The sequence below is a fragment of the Mus caroli genome, chromosome 19 (genome assembly GCF_900094665.2).
Source record: "Mus caroli chromosome 19, CAROLI_EIJ_v1.1, whole genome shotgun sequence".
In the NCBI taxonomy this organism is placed as follows: Eukaryota; Metazoa; Chordata; class Mammalia; order Rodentia; family Muridae; genus Mus; species Mus caroli.
In genome coordinates, this window is record NC_034588.1 from 39,596,772 (window position 1) to 39,612,008 (window position 15,237).

At 41.0% G+C, this 15,237-nt stretch overlaps 1 protein-coding gene across 3 annotated transcripts in view; it reads right to left on the reverse strand.

Annotated features, from left to right (window-relative positions):
• Positions 1–15,237, reverse strand: part of Hpse2 (heparanase 2 (inactive)) — a 569,072-nt gene that overhangs the window by 129,088 nt on the left and 424,747 nt on the right. For all 3 annotated transcript variants that reach the window (XM_021151789.1, XM_021151792.1, XM_021151790.1), the window contains one exon: positions 14,385–14,478. In XM_021151789.1, the coding sequence (XP_021007448.1) occupies positions 14,385–14,478 (94 nt within the window). The remainder of the gene's footprint in view (positions 1–14,384; positions 14,479–15,237) is intronic.

Here is a 15,237-nt window from a genome sequence, read left to right on the forward strand (position 1 = left end):
TCTCTCTCTCTCTCTCTCTCTCTCACACACACACACACACACACACACATCTCACATATACGTATATAATTAGCAAAAGAAGAGGTGGTATCCAGACATGCAAAAAACCATAATGTAGAATGTACCCTTAGAATTCTGATATGAATCACAAACTAGCTTTGACTTCAGCAATCATTTTCTTGGACTTAAAATCCTTCATTAACTTTAAAGGCATGAGTTTGAAAAATAATATACTAAAATGTATTAGTATTTTATAATACGAATGCATACCATTTAAGCTCTGAACACTTAGTGTTTAAGACTGTCTTTGATTACAACCTGTTGAATCCCATACATTACAATGTGGGGAGCTTTGGCAGGAAACTGACATTGGCCAAAGACAAGGAAATGGGGTTCAGGCAGGAATCTCACATAAGGCCATGACAAAGAAGTAAGCTCAGGCAGAAATCTAATTTTAGGCTAAACCAGGGAAGTAAGTCAGGCAGGAATCTTAATTTTAGGGTGGAACAAAAGAAGTAGGCTTCAGGCAAGAATCTGATTTTGGGCTTGGACAAGGAGGTAGGCTCAGATATTATGGCCATCCTGACAAGCCCTTAGAAACAGCCAATCACAGGAGTGATCATGGACTGCTTATAGCCTTGCTTGTTCCTTGACTATCTGTGTTTATTGTACTGTTTGTCCTTATTGCTTGCTTGTAGTTAAAATGGTTTAAAAGTGGATTGGAAAAAAAATAAACCTGCCTTCAGTCTTAGAATTGACTTTGGTATTGTCTGCAGTATTGTCTAATTGTCTCTTTCTTTTCGATCCTCACTCCTGCGCTGGAGAACTTATTGACTGACTGAGTGGGCTTGGTCATTACAACAATAACTGGTTTAGAAAGACATGGTGTAAAAGTGGCATGAACATCAGGGAGTAACCAACTACTGTCTCATATTTTCACAAGATAAGACAGCCCATACTTGGCACAATTATCAGACTAAGAACTACCTAGAGTTAGCTCATAGGCCTCAGGGAAATGTTATTACTATTAGGCTGCTAAATGGACACAGTATTAAACTATTGCCAAATGATATCATTATACCTATGGATCAATATATTCCTCAACCCATATTTCATTAACACAGTGACCCACACTGACAGAGACACAGAGACAAGAGACTGTAGAATGCTCTAGAAGGAGCATATATACCACATCTCCCCTTTCCCAAGGCTCAGGGATCACTGTGGAAGGGTAGAGGGGAACGAATCAAAGGCCAAAGGTGGTAGACAACCACACGGAATCATCCTATAGACTGCTATACATATGAACTAACAGTGTGTGCAAGAGTCTGTATGAGACCTGTGCAAGCCCAAGTCAGACAATTTCTCAGCAAGGAAATAGAACTTACATAACAAGCTTCTACCCCTAGTTGTGGGGCTATTGGCAACTGTTAACTTCTAGGAAAGAGAGACAGATTTCTCTGTGAATGTGGCCCTTAGCGATTTTGACAGTGCCCCAGCAGAAGAACATACATCGTAGAATATTTGAGCACCACTAAGTGGTCTTGGTGGGTTTAGAAAAACAGGAAACTAAGTTGGATGGACAGGAAAGGTGGGTGGACTTGAGAGGGGTTGTGGGAAGAGTGGCTATGATTAAAACACATTGGACTGAACTCTCAAAGAACTAATTTTTTAAAAAGTGTGTGTTTGATCATAGAAGTTAAAATTAACTAGGCAAATAAAGGTTAAATACACCTTTGAGATGATCATCTCAGAAATGAAAATCTGAATTGTTGGGGAGTTATTAAGATTGTATAATAAACTACAGAAATAGGTGAAATTGTCTAGGGAGAATATTTTTAAAAAATAGAGTAGAAAGAGGATTTCATTTTAAAACTATTGAGGCATTTTTCAAATGCTTTAATTTACCACTTCAACTTTTATTAACCACCTGCTAAATCTAAGCAGACTAGGGGCAGGTGGACCACAACTGATTTCCACTGTAGTCACTTCAGGAGAATAGCAGTAAGTAAACAAACAAGTAAGAATACTTTTGGTGATAATAAGAGCCAAGAAGAAAGCGCTGGGCAGGAGCTTGTCAGGAGGAAGGAGCTTTAGACAGTGCTCACGGAAGAACCTTCCGTAAGGTGGCATCTGAATTAAGAGGGAGCTAGGTCCTTAATGTTTCCAAAGAAAAAGTACAGAAACACAATGTAAGGTGAAACAGGACCATCGCTTGTAGCACCAGAGGAAGGCCATCTGGATTACAGTAAATAGAGTCGGAAGACGGAGCAAATGAGGTCAGAGAAGAAAGGCGCGTGCTTTCATTCTGAGTGGGGCTGAGGCTATTGGAGGGATTTAAGCAGGAGAGAGAGAGGTCTGATCTGACTTATGCCAGATTACTGTAGCTGCTATGAGGTCATACATATGTCTTAAAAGGATTGTGAAACCGGTAACATGATATACAAATTAAAGGTCCTGCTATTTCTATGACCACTTTGAGCTTCAACGTCCTTATACATAGATAGGATAATAAATACCCAAAAGGACTGGGCTACAGATCCCAGCTATGTGATAAAGAATAAATAACACGAGGCCAACGACAGGATAATCCTGAGCTAGTGGAAAGGGATGCAGACCCGGCAGGTGAGCACTGATTTATGGGAGCTCTTTAAGGTGGTGAATGAATTCAGAGGACTGGTCTAGATAGTCCTCAGTCTGGCAGTAGGGCTCTGACCCATCATGATGCTACCAGGAAGCCTTGAACTACGATCTGTTTGCAGTCAGGAAATCCACTCATCTTTTCTTTTTAATATTTATTATTTTTTATTATTTTTAAAGTGTGTATGTGTGTGTGTGTTGTGCATGCAAGCGGTGCAGCTGCCTGTGGATGCCTCTGGCCTTTGATCTTCCTGGAGTTTTAGGCAGTTGGTAAGCTCCTCAGTGTGGTTGCTGGGAACTGAACTTGGGTACTCTGGTCCAAGAGTAGTACTTGTTTGGTCTTAATTGCTTAGCCATCTCTCCATCACATCCCTCAGTCTTATTTGCTTAAGTGTTTTTTTCCTAGCACAATGCTTGGCACAAAAGTGGGGCTTCACTGAAAATAGAGCTCTAGTCACACAAAGGAGCTGATGCAACACCGGATCTGCCCCTGCTCGAGCTCACAGTAAACCCCATGTTTGAAGGAAACTAGATGACGTAAAGGGGGATTAAACTGGCCAAAGAATGGAACGGCATGTGCTGCTTGCAAACACAAATTTAGAGATTAGGAAGAACAGAAACATATAATGAAAACTTGCCAGGACACAAAGACCCGGGCCAGAACACTGCCTATGCATTTGCTGAGCTTTGGTGTAGCAAGTCTTGACTCCTGAGAGGAAAAGAGAAATCCTGATTCTTTCTACATGTGACATATATGAAACCCAACAAGCTCACAAGTCTTAAAAGCAAATTTTCATCCAACGTGATTTGAATGTCTAAGAATTTTATGAAGAATTCTAACAAGATTCTGAAATTGAAAATCTGACAATCATGTCCGGGTACTTTTTGAGCAAGTTTGCTCTCAACACTTAGGTGGAAGGTGAAGGTGTTGTGTTGAACTTTGAGGTGTTAGAGTCCAAAGCTTACCTCTTTTATTTTTATATATTTTTATTTTTTATTTATTTATTTTTTAGTTTTTTGGTTTTTTTCGAGACAGGGTTTCTCTGTGTAGCCCTGGCTGTCCTGGAACTCACTTTGTAGACCAGGCTGGCCTCAAACTCAGAGATCCACCTGCCTCTGCTTTCCAAGTGTTGGGATTAAAGGCATGCGCCACCACCGCCCAGCAGCTTATCTCTTTTAAATGAAGATATGACTCCAGAAAATGTTTGGAGTTACAAAAACTATGTATATTGGACCCTACAAAGTCCACTGGTACAAAACAAAACAAAACAAAACAAACAAACAAACAAAAACCCCCAAAACCTGTTCATCTGAGTTCTCTTCTGACTGCAGGGAGAGTTGAAAGGAAGTAATTTGTGAATTGTTGGTTTGGGAGCTGAGGAGGAAAAGCACATGCTCAGCTTGCATGAAGCCCTGGGCTCACCCTCAGCTAGCTCTTCCCCAGCCTTCTGACTGGTGAGTTAGCATTCAGGAGCTATGGACTCTGGAGACACGGCCCTGCATTTCAATTCTGGCCTTATTGTGTATTCACTGTGTGTCCTTGAGTATTGTAAATTACTTCTTTGTGTTCTAGTGTGGAATAAAATATCTTCCTCAGTGTATTTTATGATTTAACTAACATTTGTTAAAGAACTTAGAAACAGTCCCTGCTATATAGCAAGCACTTAAGCCCAATATTTTCTGGATTTCTCTCCTTGTCCAAGGGACCTGAGTCTGTGTTTGAAAAGTTTTTCAGCCCTGGTTGCTCTTACTTTAGATATGTCACTTGGGTTAATGGATAATATCCCAGATACATGTTAAGCACTAAGAAAGAGCAGTTTAGAATTTAAAATACACCTGGATCATAAACATAAGCATAATTAGCATAATGAACATAATTAGCATATAGGCACTTATTCTCAACACAGGCATCCTGCTACCCACATGAACAAAACATAAAATGAGAGGTAAACCTGATACAAATGGAAGCAGTTACACCAGGAGGGGGTATTCCTAAAGCACAGTAGAAAGTTTAAGGAGTCAACACAAACTGAGCAAATGCCCTCTAAGCCTTGTCTGCTGAGGACATGGTAGGAAATTTGATGAACTGGGAGTCTTCCTAGAACGGAGAAGGTCAGCATGGTGAAGTGTGGTGGAGGTATAGATGCTGATGCTGGGTGCTGGATGAGCCTGGGGAGAAAAGCAGCTTGGGCTGAAGAGAAGAAAAGCCAAGCAAACAAAAAAGAAAAGAAAAAACGAAACAGAAAGAGTAGATGGAACCAGCTGCAAAATTCTCTCAGAAAGTGAAACTCTAAGAAACCAAGGGCTAGAGTTCAACACTGTGGTTTTCTGAGTAAATATGATTCTCCCTGTGCTGGAAGAGAGAAAAGGAGAGGGCTCTGGAAAGGGAAAGGGCTCCTGGTGAGAAACGATGTGCCAGTGAAGGTTGTGCGAAGGATACACTGGGGAGGAGGAGAGAATGGGCTGAGGGACCCGAGTGGCTAGAGGAGGAAGCTGGCTGCTTAGCTCCTTCCAGCTGTTTGGTTCCCAGATAGACTTCAGCCTTGTGGCCCATGTGGTCAAGAGAGCTTTGAGGCACCCAAAGAAAATTTCATTAAGTGTCCATTGGCTGCTCACAATTCCCTACTTTCTTCTAGAGGCGGAGAGTTATGAGGGGTAAACCTTTTCAGATTCCTTCTCTCACACGTCAGAGGCAAGAACTGAGTGAAAGTGTTTGGTGTGTTTGGGGAGATTCTCTGAGGCAGGAAGATGGAGTAGAAGAGATGTGGTGTGGAGAGGGAGAGAGAAAGGGAGAGCACACTTAGGGAAAATGTTTTTGATTTTTCTTTTTAAAAAGTAAAATAGGAACATAACCATTTATGGGGTGCATTTTTTTCAAACCTTGTCTTTCTCTTCCTGTAGTTCCTTGATAATCTGTCTCTAAAGCTGGAATCTAAGTCTGAGAAGACTTGTGAAGACCTGGCTTCAGGCACTAGCTGTGCAAGAGATGGTAGCATTGTTGCAACAGACATGTTGTTTATGGTTATCCAAAGCAACACCTTCCTTAATGAGAAAGGAAGCAATAAAACAGGAACAGTGGACAGGCCAGCTGGGCTAATCAGCCCTGGCAGGAGGCCCGTCCTCCCAAAGAAGCTGGAGCCCATTAATTCCAGGATCTCATGCATTTGGGAGTCAACCTTCCCCAGAACTTCAGAAGAGCAGATGCTCTCTAAGTAACCAAACAAGTCTCCTACATAGTTGGCCACAAAGGATTCCTTTTAGGAAGTCTCTTCTTCTTGCTTTTTTCTAACACAAGCTAATATTCTTTACATATTGTGTGTGTATGTGTGCTCGGTGTGCACGTGGAGGTCAGAGGACTATTTGAGGGAGTCAGTTCTCTCCTTCCCACCATGTGGGTTCTAGGGAGCTGAACTCAGATTGTCAGTTTTGATGGCAAGCACCTTTACCCACGGTGGCATCTCGCTGGTCCCCAGGAAGCCACTTAAGCCTTACCTATATCTCTTCCTTGAGCATCAGCAGTCTCTACTCCGCTTGTATTTTTGAGTGGTCAAGGTGAATTCTCAATATTGTTTCTCTTTTGTTTTTGGAGGGAAATAACCTTGATTCGGTTTTTCCTTCCTCTCTTCCTTCCTGAGATTTGACCTCATAATTTCTTTCTTGGTCTCCCTGTCTTTCTCTTTCTTTTCTAGACCATCCTTCATCCTGCTGCCTTTGTTAGCTGTGGAACCCCTGCCCAGTTTTAGAACCTTCATTGGTTTCTTGTTGCATTGTTAGCTGTAGGGAGCAACTGTTTTCCTTTCTTTCCTGTTTGTTCACTGAGGGTCTGTTTGATTGCCAGAGAGATGAACAGCAAGTAACTTGTATTTGATGTTACTGAACTCAGTGACCACTGAGCACCAGTGAGAACACTGATGGCTTTATTAAGGTGGTATTTGCTACTTTATTGAAGCAGAGTTTAGTCGCCCATCCTCCAGTCCTTTCCCTTAAGGCCTATGCAGGATCACCTTACTACTTTAAAGGGTGTCTGATATTTTGGTTGTTTACTTGCTTCCATCTGCCCTCTTCCCATTGCCTTTGTTAGTTTTCTCAAGAATTATTTCAAACATTATTTTCTCTAGCGAATATTCCTCAACTCTTCAGAAAGTTTTCTTCATTTGTCCAAGCTCCAAAGTTCTTTGACATTATCGATGATCTTATCTTACAGCACATAAATGTAACTTTGTATTTTCTCTTTTTTTTCATGCCCCATGAACTTCCTGACAGTGACTTTATTAAAGATATTTATTAGATATTCGGTCAGCAAATGAGGATGTTTCATTGATGTAAAGGCAACTAAGGAGCTCCAGCTAGCAAGGACAAGCACCGTGGGCTCGCGGTTCCAGTTAGGGCCCTGTTATATTCTAACTCAACTCTACTGCTTGATGTTTGGGAAAATGAGGTAGCTTAAGTTCTACGAGCTCCAAGTAAATGAGCCTGTGTGATCCACTTGGCTCTGTCCGTACAAATGGGAAAGCATGACCTAAGAGAACCTAGCTTTTGCCCTTCATACAAGGCACCAGAGGTTATCGTAGGAGGAGCTAGCCTGAAAGAGCCTGACCAGAAGAAAGCCAAGGTTTTCATTCTTGCCATTATATGATTTTTAGACAGGGATATTTATAGACTACACCATCAACTTCACAGCAGCTAGGAGCAAAGGGGTAAACTGCAGGCAAGTTTTAATTGATAATGCTTGTGAAAAACACTCTGATTTTAAAAGTACAAAATTATGAAAATATATAATTATCTTACAAAATCTATTATCCTTTGTTTACAAATGCCATTCATACATTCTAATTCTGTTGTAACTTGCTCAAGGTCATAGAGCTTGCCTAAGTAGCAAAATGAAAATTCAAACTCAGACTCACTTCCCTGCAAAACCCATGCTCGGCCACTGCACTGTCTGTATTTGGCATCTAGTAATGATTTATTTCATAACCTATGTAAAATTTCTTTCTAGCCACCCAAGATTAGAAGTGCTTTCAAAGAAGAATAGTCGTGTTCTTGGTGAGGGGACACCAGTGTGACCCCACAACTAGTTGGTGATCTGGGGTGACTGCCCTGAAGGTAAGGTTGGATGAGAGCTTTAAAACTTTCATGGTGTTCGACAAGTGATGGTCACTAGACAAGGCCTTTCTGTATTAGGCGCTTATGCCTTCTGCTACATACCCATTGTTGACAGAAGACAGGGAAAGGAGTGGCGAGGCAGAAGAATTTACCACCTGTGGGTGGCTTTGGAAACAGTTCTGTGTACAGATGGCCATTTGGAGCAAAAGAGGTCATTAGTGGGAGGGGCACCTGGAGGAGACCTTACAGCATTTCAGCATGGCAGGAAGAGGCTTGGCTCTAGTGCTTGTCCTAAACAAAAGTAACATTACCACCATTACCAAGGTTGGTGGAGTCTGTTATTTGAGTGGACAAAGCATCCAGGAGCCTGAAATATTGGTTAGTCAGAGAAAAGGCTGGGAAAAGGAAGGCTTGGGTAAGCATCCAGTAACTGGCTTCACTATCATTCAGTCTTCACTATCACTTATCATTGTGTTGGGTTTCTGGAATGTTCTTCCTTGTTTTCTTTGTATGCTCAAAATGGCTGACTGTGTGTGTTGATCTTTTTAAGAGAAAGAAAGCAGAGCCACTCTGTAAAGTTTAGAGATACTAACCTGTGAACCCCTTAGTTGCTCTGTTTTCTTTCTCTTCAAAAGGTCCCCATTGTATAAGACTTATGCTCCATAAAATTTGGATCGCCCATGGATATTATCCCAAGTCATTAATGCAGTATTTGTGGTCCTCAGTGTATTCTCCCTTTGGTCTGCTTTCTTGGCTTGTTTTCCTGCTCCTCTCCACTGATATCTACACTTTGACACTAATATCTTAGTGTGTAGTCCAACCAGAGTAGTTGACATTTTGCCAGGTTAACATTTCACATCATATTTCTAAAGTAAAATAAAATAAAACAAAATATTATTTTCTAAAATGGAGTATCTGGCATTTACAAACAGACTGCAACATTATTTGGGGTCAAAAAGAACTGTCCCTCACCTCTACCCACATGGAGGAAGCTCTTCGGTTATGCCTGTATATAGACACAATTCACAGGGGTCTCTACATTCGTTTCTGTCATGTCAGACCACCCTGTGATGTCAGGCACAGACTAAACTTTTGGTATGAACAGCACACATACAACTGTGAAGGAGCTAAGACCTTACTACTTGGTCATGTATCCCACGTACTTTGTGTTTCCTTCCTTTCAATAGATATTGAGTATCTGCCAAGTGATACACTCTGGGTCAGTGAAGAAGGGATTCAGTACTGCTAAAGGAGCGAATGATTTCATAAACATTGTGGTTTGTTGTTCTTCTTCTTTGTTTGTTTGTTTGTGATGATATTTGTTTGGTCTCAAACCTGGGGCAAAAGCTGAGGTGTTCATTAATATATCAAGGTGGACCTGGTTCCCAGGTTCTCCCAGCATCCCTCAATCTCTACCTGACACAGCTAGTGGCTGGCAGACACTTGCCCCAGGTGCCCTTCTCTATATAACTCAGCCATTTTGGTAACCTGCCCTTTTCATCTATTTGTCACCCTCCTGGCTTCTTGGTTTGGCTCTCCTGTCGTATTTCTCCTCACATGGGCCAGCTCAGTCTGGTCCTGTCCACTCAGGATTCTTTCCGACGTCTCTGCCTCTGGCTATGCTCTCCTTTTTGTTTACAATAGACTTCCTGCTCCACCACGTGGGAGCAGTCGTGTACAGTCCCCTGCCCAGTCCTCTGGTGTGCTGAAACACAGGACAGTCATGTCCTTCCTTTTGACTTTTATGCTTTTGCTCAATAAGTACCATTCTTAATCTATTGATATTTATATTTTCTACTTTCTCTCCCTAAAGAAGAATAACATTATTATTTCCTTATTTAATCATGCTTCTAGTTATTTTGTCATTCCCCAAATTAACTATTTTTTGATATGTTAAAAAGCTCATGTAAGTGGACAGACTGACAAACCAGAAGGTTCACTGAGAACCAAAGTTTCTTCCTCATATGTTTATTAATTTACCGGGATTATATTTCTACCCTACTTCCATAGCCTAACGTCTAAGATATATTAAAAGCAGCATAACATCATTGTATTTATTGAGACTTCAAAAGAGTGGACCATTATTCAATAACATAAGCAATAGGTGAATAAAGGATGTTAAGTGTGGCATTCATTGCTGCCTACATATCTCCCAAAACCTTCCGTAAACCTATGCGGCCCAAACCAAGCATTTCCAGTCTTTATTGCCTCTGAGAGTGCTACATGCCTTATTAGACTTAACCCTCTGATGTTGGTTATGTCGCACAATCATCACGGCTTCCTTGTCTTCTAGTTACATCCCCCTCTTCTTTGACAACTGCCTCCAGAAAACAGCCCTGGTGAACAAGTGGACCTGCTAGACTCCTCAGGCTACATGCAAATCCACCATTCTTCTTCCTTGAGGAAAACGCTCACAAATTTTCCTCTCCTAGGTAGCAGTAACTTATAGGAAAGACACTGTGAGAATGGGGAGGGAGGGGGAGGAGACAGAGCAAGCGAGCGAGCGAGCGAGCGAGAGAGAGAGAGAGAGAGAGAGAGAGAGAGAGAGAGAGAGACAGAGGAGAGAGACACACAGAGAATGCAGCAGGTGGCTTTTTACAGATACCTATGCTTCATGTGATGTTTGGCATTTTTATCTGAATTACTTAATAAAAATGAGAGAAGTCTTTTTAAGGACCACACTAACCATTCTCTTACCCTCACACATCTACCAATGGCCCCTAATAGTAGCCTAAGAAAACCTGCATCAGAGGGACCCTTTCCTTTAGGTGCTACTTGCTCTGGAAGACTTCCCATGGCTTCTCCCCCTTTATATTATAAGGTGGGTAAATGCCACGTGGGTTCCCATTACACGCTATTGGAACCATTACTGCATGTTATTACCAACATGCTTCATTGACTGCTTTGCATAGAGGACTGACATCACGTTAGCTTTGCTTACTATTGTGTTCTCAGAAGTCTGGAAAGTACTACAAATGGCCAGTTGATAAATGAATGGAGAAAGTATAGAGAGGAAGGAGGAAGGAATTAACTTTTCAAATACCCAGGAAGCCAACTGTAGTTTACTTAATATTCAAAGTGCAATCATATGGACAGTACTTTTGGAAATGCTTTCCTCCTGACTGGGATTTCACCAACTCCTTCCTGTGCTTATTGAATTGCTGAAAATAATATAAAAAGTGTTATTTCCTCCTCTGATTCCTCTAGGAGATGAAGACACAAATCACAGAGTCCAAATGACTTGAGCCAAAGTGGTTCTTCTTGGTTCTTATGTCACTGTTTTGGAGTCAGCCCAGCTCTCCACACTATACCATCTGCGCTGTGTCCTAAATGTCTCTCATGTTTCCCATTTGACCTGTCTCTGCATTGTGAGATTCTCAACTCTTCCCTCTGACTCATCTCCCAGTACTGAGATGATTATCCTTGTTCTAATGGAAAGGGGTACATGGCTCATTCAAAGGTGGGGGTGTCCAGACATTTCACTGATTTCCAAAAGTATCATATAGATTTTCATCTAGCACGATAATTCACTGACTGCTGAGAAAACAGACTTCTTCTCTAAATGGCAGTCCAAATTTGGAAACCACAGCTGCTTTTAGCAATTGAGTCATTGCCTTTCAGGTGCCAAAAATATCACCTATTATATTCTCCAGGGTTCAAAGTAAGAGGAACAAGAAAAAAGGCAAAGAACGAATGAAGAATAAAGGTAGTATGGAACATTTCTAGTCACAAAAATTCTTAAAGTAACTGTAATAACTAACAATATAACAGTAATAGTGACTGGTGCTCATATGAATTAATACAACATCTGTGTGTAGCCATCTTAATTTCCTTAAAGAGAGGAGAATGTACAATTTTTAGCATCTTCACTTTATAGGTAAAAAAATAAAGTCTTAGATATTCTGGTTCTCAGCCCCACCTAAGGTGAAAGCTGACAGCTGTTCTCACCAACACTAGCAGAGTGAAAATGCTTCTGACAATCCTGCGTGACAATTCTGATGCACCCAGCCATAAACTCCTCCAGCTAACAGCTTCAGTTACCATGGAGCAGGCAAACCATCCTGGCTGCGTTCTGTGCAAATTCCAACTTATATGTCCCATCACTTAATAAATGCTGCTTTGGAGAGATTGGTTGCACAGTCACAGAGAACCGGGAACAAGGACCATGAACTGAGAGGATTGCTGGGCATGTTATGTTTGTGATGGCCAAAAGGTCTGATCCAGGAGGCTCTTACTTATAGGTCATCTCTCTTGTGGTTTCCAAGGTTCCTTCCTGAAGTGGGAGACCACTTTAAGGGCATCAGGCACATTTTAAAAGGTTTGAATCTCAACTTTCCCCTTTCCTCATATTTCTGGGACCCTATATAAAACAAGAAGTAAACTTTGCTCCTTCTTTAGCTTTTGGAAGTTCTGTGATGGTCAAGTACTATGCAGTGGTAGAGGGCAAGAGGGAGAGAGAATTCCTTCACCCTTCTTTTACCTTCGACTCACCTGCTATACTTAAGTAATAAGATGCATACAGTTAGGACTGTCTCTCTTGGCACAATACTACAAATAATAATTTTTTAATCAGGTTCAAAGCTAGAAAAGCCCAAAACAAAGGGACTTGAGGATTTTTCATATTGTTGCAATAAAAGCACTTAGAAGGCACTCTGAAGCACAAATATCTACATATTTATAGAGTGAGAGAATAACTTAAAAGTAAATGAGTAAAAGAAAAGTCCTTCTAGGGAGCAACCCTTTAATTAGCATAGTGAGTCTAGAAGAATTGCAGTACTCCATAGGGTGATTTCTGTTTGGTTTTGAGGCAGGGTCTCATCAGCCAAGTCTGGCTTCCAGCTCACGCTCCTCTTGCCTCAGCCTCCCAGGGGCTAGGCTGGAGGCATGCAGCACCACGGCAGCATTAGGTGATAGTCTTCTGCACAGGCAACACGTTTCAACCTATCCAGATAGTAAAACTCAGACTGAATTCCCTGAGGCCACATTTTATCCTATTTTGTGTCTCTAGGATCTGGCACTTTGCCTGGTGCCAGTAACACTTCCCCCTAATGGTTGTCGAACAGACTGGCAGAAATATTTCAGATCATTTAGATCTTCTTGCCTAATAGAGAGAAAGGTTCTGGCCAGTGTACCTGGTCCCAAAGTGATTACACTCGGATGCAGAAATCCAGAAGTTTTGAGTATTCTCAGGCTCTAACACTCTCCAAGAATGCCTGAACTCGGAAGGTGTGTGGTGTTTGGATATGACATTAGGGCGAGAGGATAAGGATGCTCAGACCTCCTCTTTCGTTCTCAATGGTGCTTCTCTATGATGGCTTCAAAGAGAAGTTTCTTTCAGAGGTAGTTTTGAACATGAACCATTCATTCATTCATCATTCATTCATTCATATGATTTAGTTTCCTCTTTTTTTTTTACAAAATTCAGCCATTGCATGGATATGGATCAAAGTCATTTGCTCTCAAAACCAGAGCGTCAATGAACGTGAGCGATGAGGATCTCCTTAACCAGCCCCCACGTAAGTCCCCAGGAAAAGAAAACAAGCTAACTTGTCATTTCTTCACCAAACTACTTAGAATTAACTGCTAAAATATTTTTTTAGTAAAATAAAGAAACCCTCTAAATAAAAATAAGAGTTTTACTTGATTTTACATGTAGGGCAAAGTTGGAAGTATGAAGAGAAAAAAATCTGTTTTTTGAAACAAACCTTTAATATGATTCCCATGTGGAGTTTTTATTCTTTGAATTGTACTTTTTGTTTTAAATAATTTATAATAATTGTACATATTTATAGGATACTGTGTACTATTTCAGTTGTATAATGAAGATTTTCATGTCCTCATTATTTCTTTACATTTAGAGCCTCTGAACTCTCTTCTAGTTACTGATAAACTATCTTACTATGAACAGTTACTTTATCCTGCTGGAGATATGAACATATTTCCACCACCTCACTGTGTTATTATGGTACCTGTTATCCAAATTTGCTATTTTCCCCCTCTCTCCTCTTCTAGTGTCTGCTATTTTCTAGTTTGCGTGAATGATTTTTACCTCTTGCATAGGGAACACACAGTATTTGTCTTCTCAGTCTGGCTTATTCTAGTCAACATAATGACCCCCAGCTCCAATCATTTTTCTGAGAATGACAGGATTTCATTCTCTGATGCACAATGAATGTTATACTGTTTCTGTATATGTCCATTGATAGATATCTTGGTTGATTCTGAACCTCAGTTATTTTCAACAACACTGTAGGAGGCATGGGAGTGCAAGTAGCTCTTTGATATGATAACTGTTTCCTTTGGATGCCTGGGCCATGTACAGCTCTATTTCTGGGTTTTGAAACACTTCTGAGCTATTCCCCATGATTACACTACTTCTATTCCCATCAACAGTGTGCAAGAGCTACACACAACTTGACATCATCAGTTAGAACAGCTCTAGATCTTGATGTGACAAACACAAATCCTTCTAACTGTGAAAACATGATCCACAATCATCACTGAAAGTGGGTGATGCTGGTCACGCCCAGCGGGACACTTTTCCTACCCTGGTTCTCACAGCACTAAATTCCAGCTGAGACTCTGTGACCTTCTCCTTGTTTTTGTTCCAAACACACCAGCTCACAGGTAATTTTACTCACTTTCTGAATTTTCCTAATCTGGTCAGAGAGTGTATCTAACAGACGAGTTTTCAGGAAGTCCATCACCTTGACCACCCGGCCATCAATGTAGCAACTGGAATAGAAATAAAATAAAGAGTCAGATACAATCTTGAACAGGGGACTAGAAGTATACTTCTCTTAGCACAAGTCTCTGTTCCTTGAGGGAAGGTTGGCCCTGAGCTTCATCCCTGATAGTTTTGACTCTTGATACTTGCAAAGCACATAATATACTTTGTATCTTCTCATTTCCATTTGTCAGCTGTTGTGACGTTTTTCAGACTTGCTTAGGTAAAATCCCATATCTTGCTTTCTGGGAAATGACAGAAAATCCATAATCTAAACTGGTCAATAGAGAAAAACGTCCTTTTTCCTTGGTAAAGGGCCTTAGCTTTCAATCTCATGGCTGCCTCTATATTTACCTTAAAGCAATATAAGCATGGGAGAGTTTCCAAGGAATACCCAAACAGTTGCTAGGTCTCCACTTTAAATAAGAAAAGAGATTCTCCAACATTCTGATGCAGTGCAGTAAGAGTCTCAAGTGTTTCCAGAAAGTTTGCTTTCCTGGTAACTCACTATAGCTGAGTTCCCCTCCATCACTGGGATGAATGAATGAGTGAATGCAGGAACACTGAAACCCACAGATTAGCCCAAAGCGCTCTCTGAACTAAATGGCTGTGGCTCCTTTGATTTGCTTTCAGTCTGGTTTTCATTAGAAGCTTAAGGGAATCATCAAGTTGCACTGACACTATGTTGTGAACATTTGGCGAAAACAGGCCCATCCCATTTTATGTGGCCCTCCTTCCTGAGCAGACACTGGCTTCAGGTTAGGTGT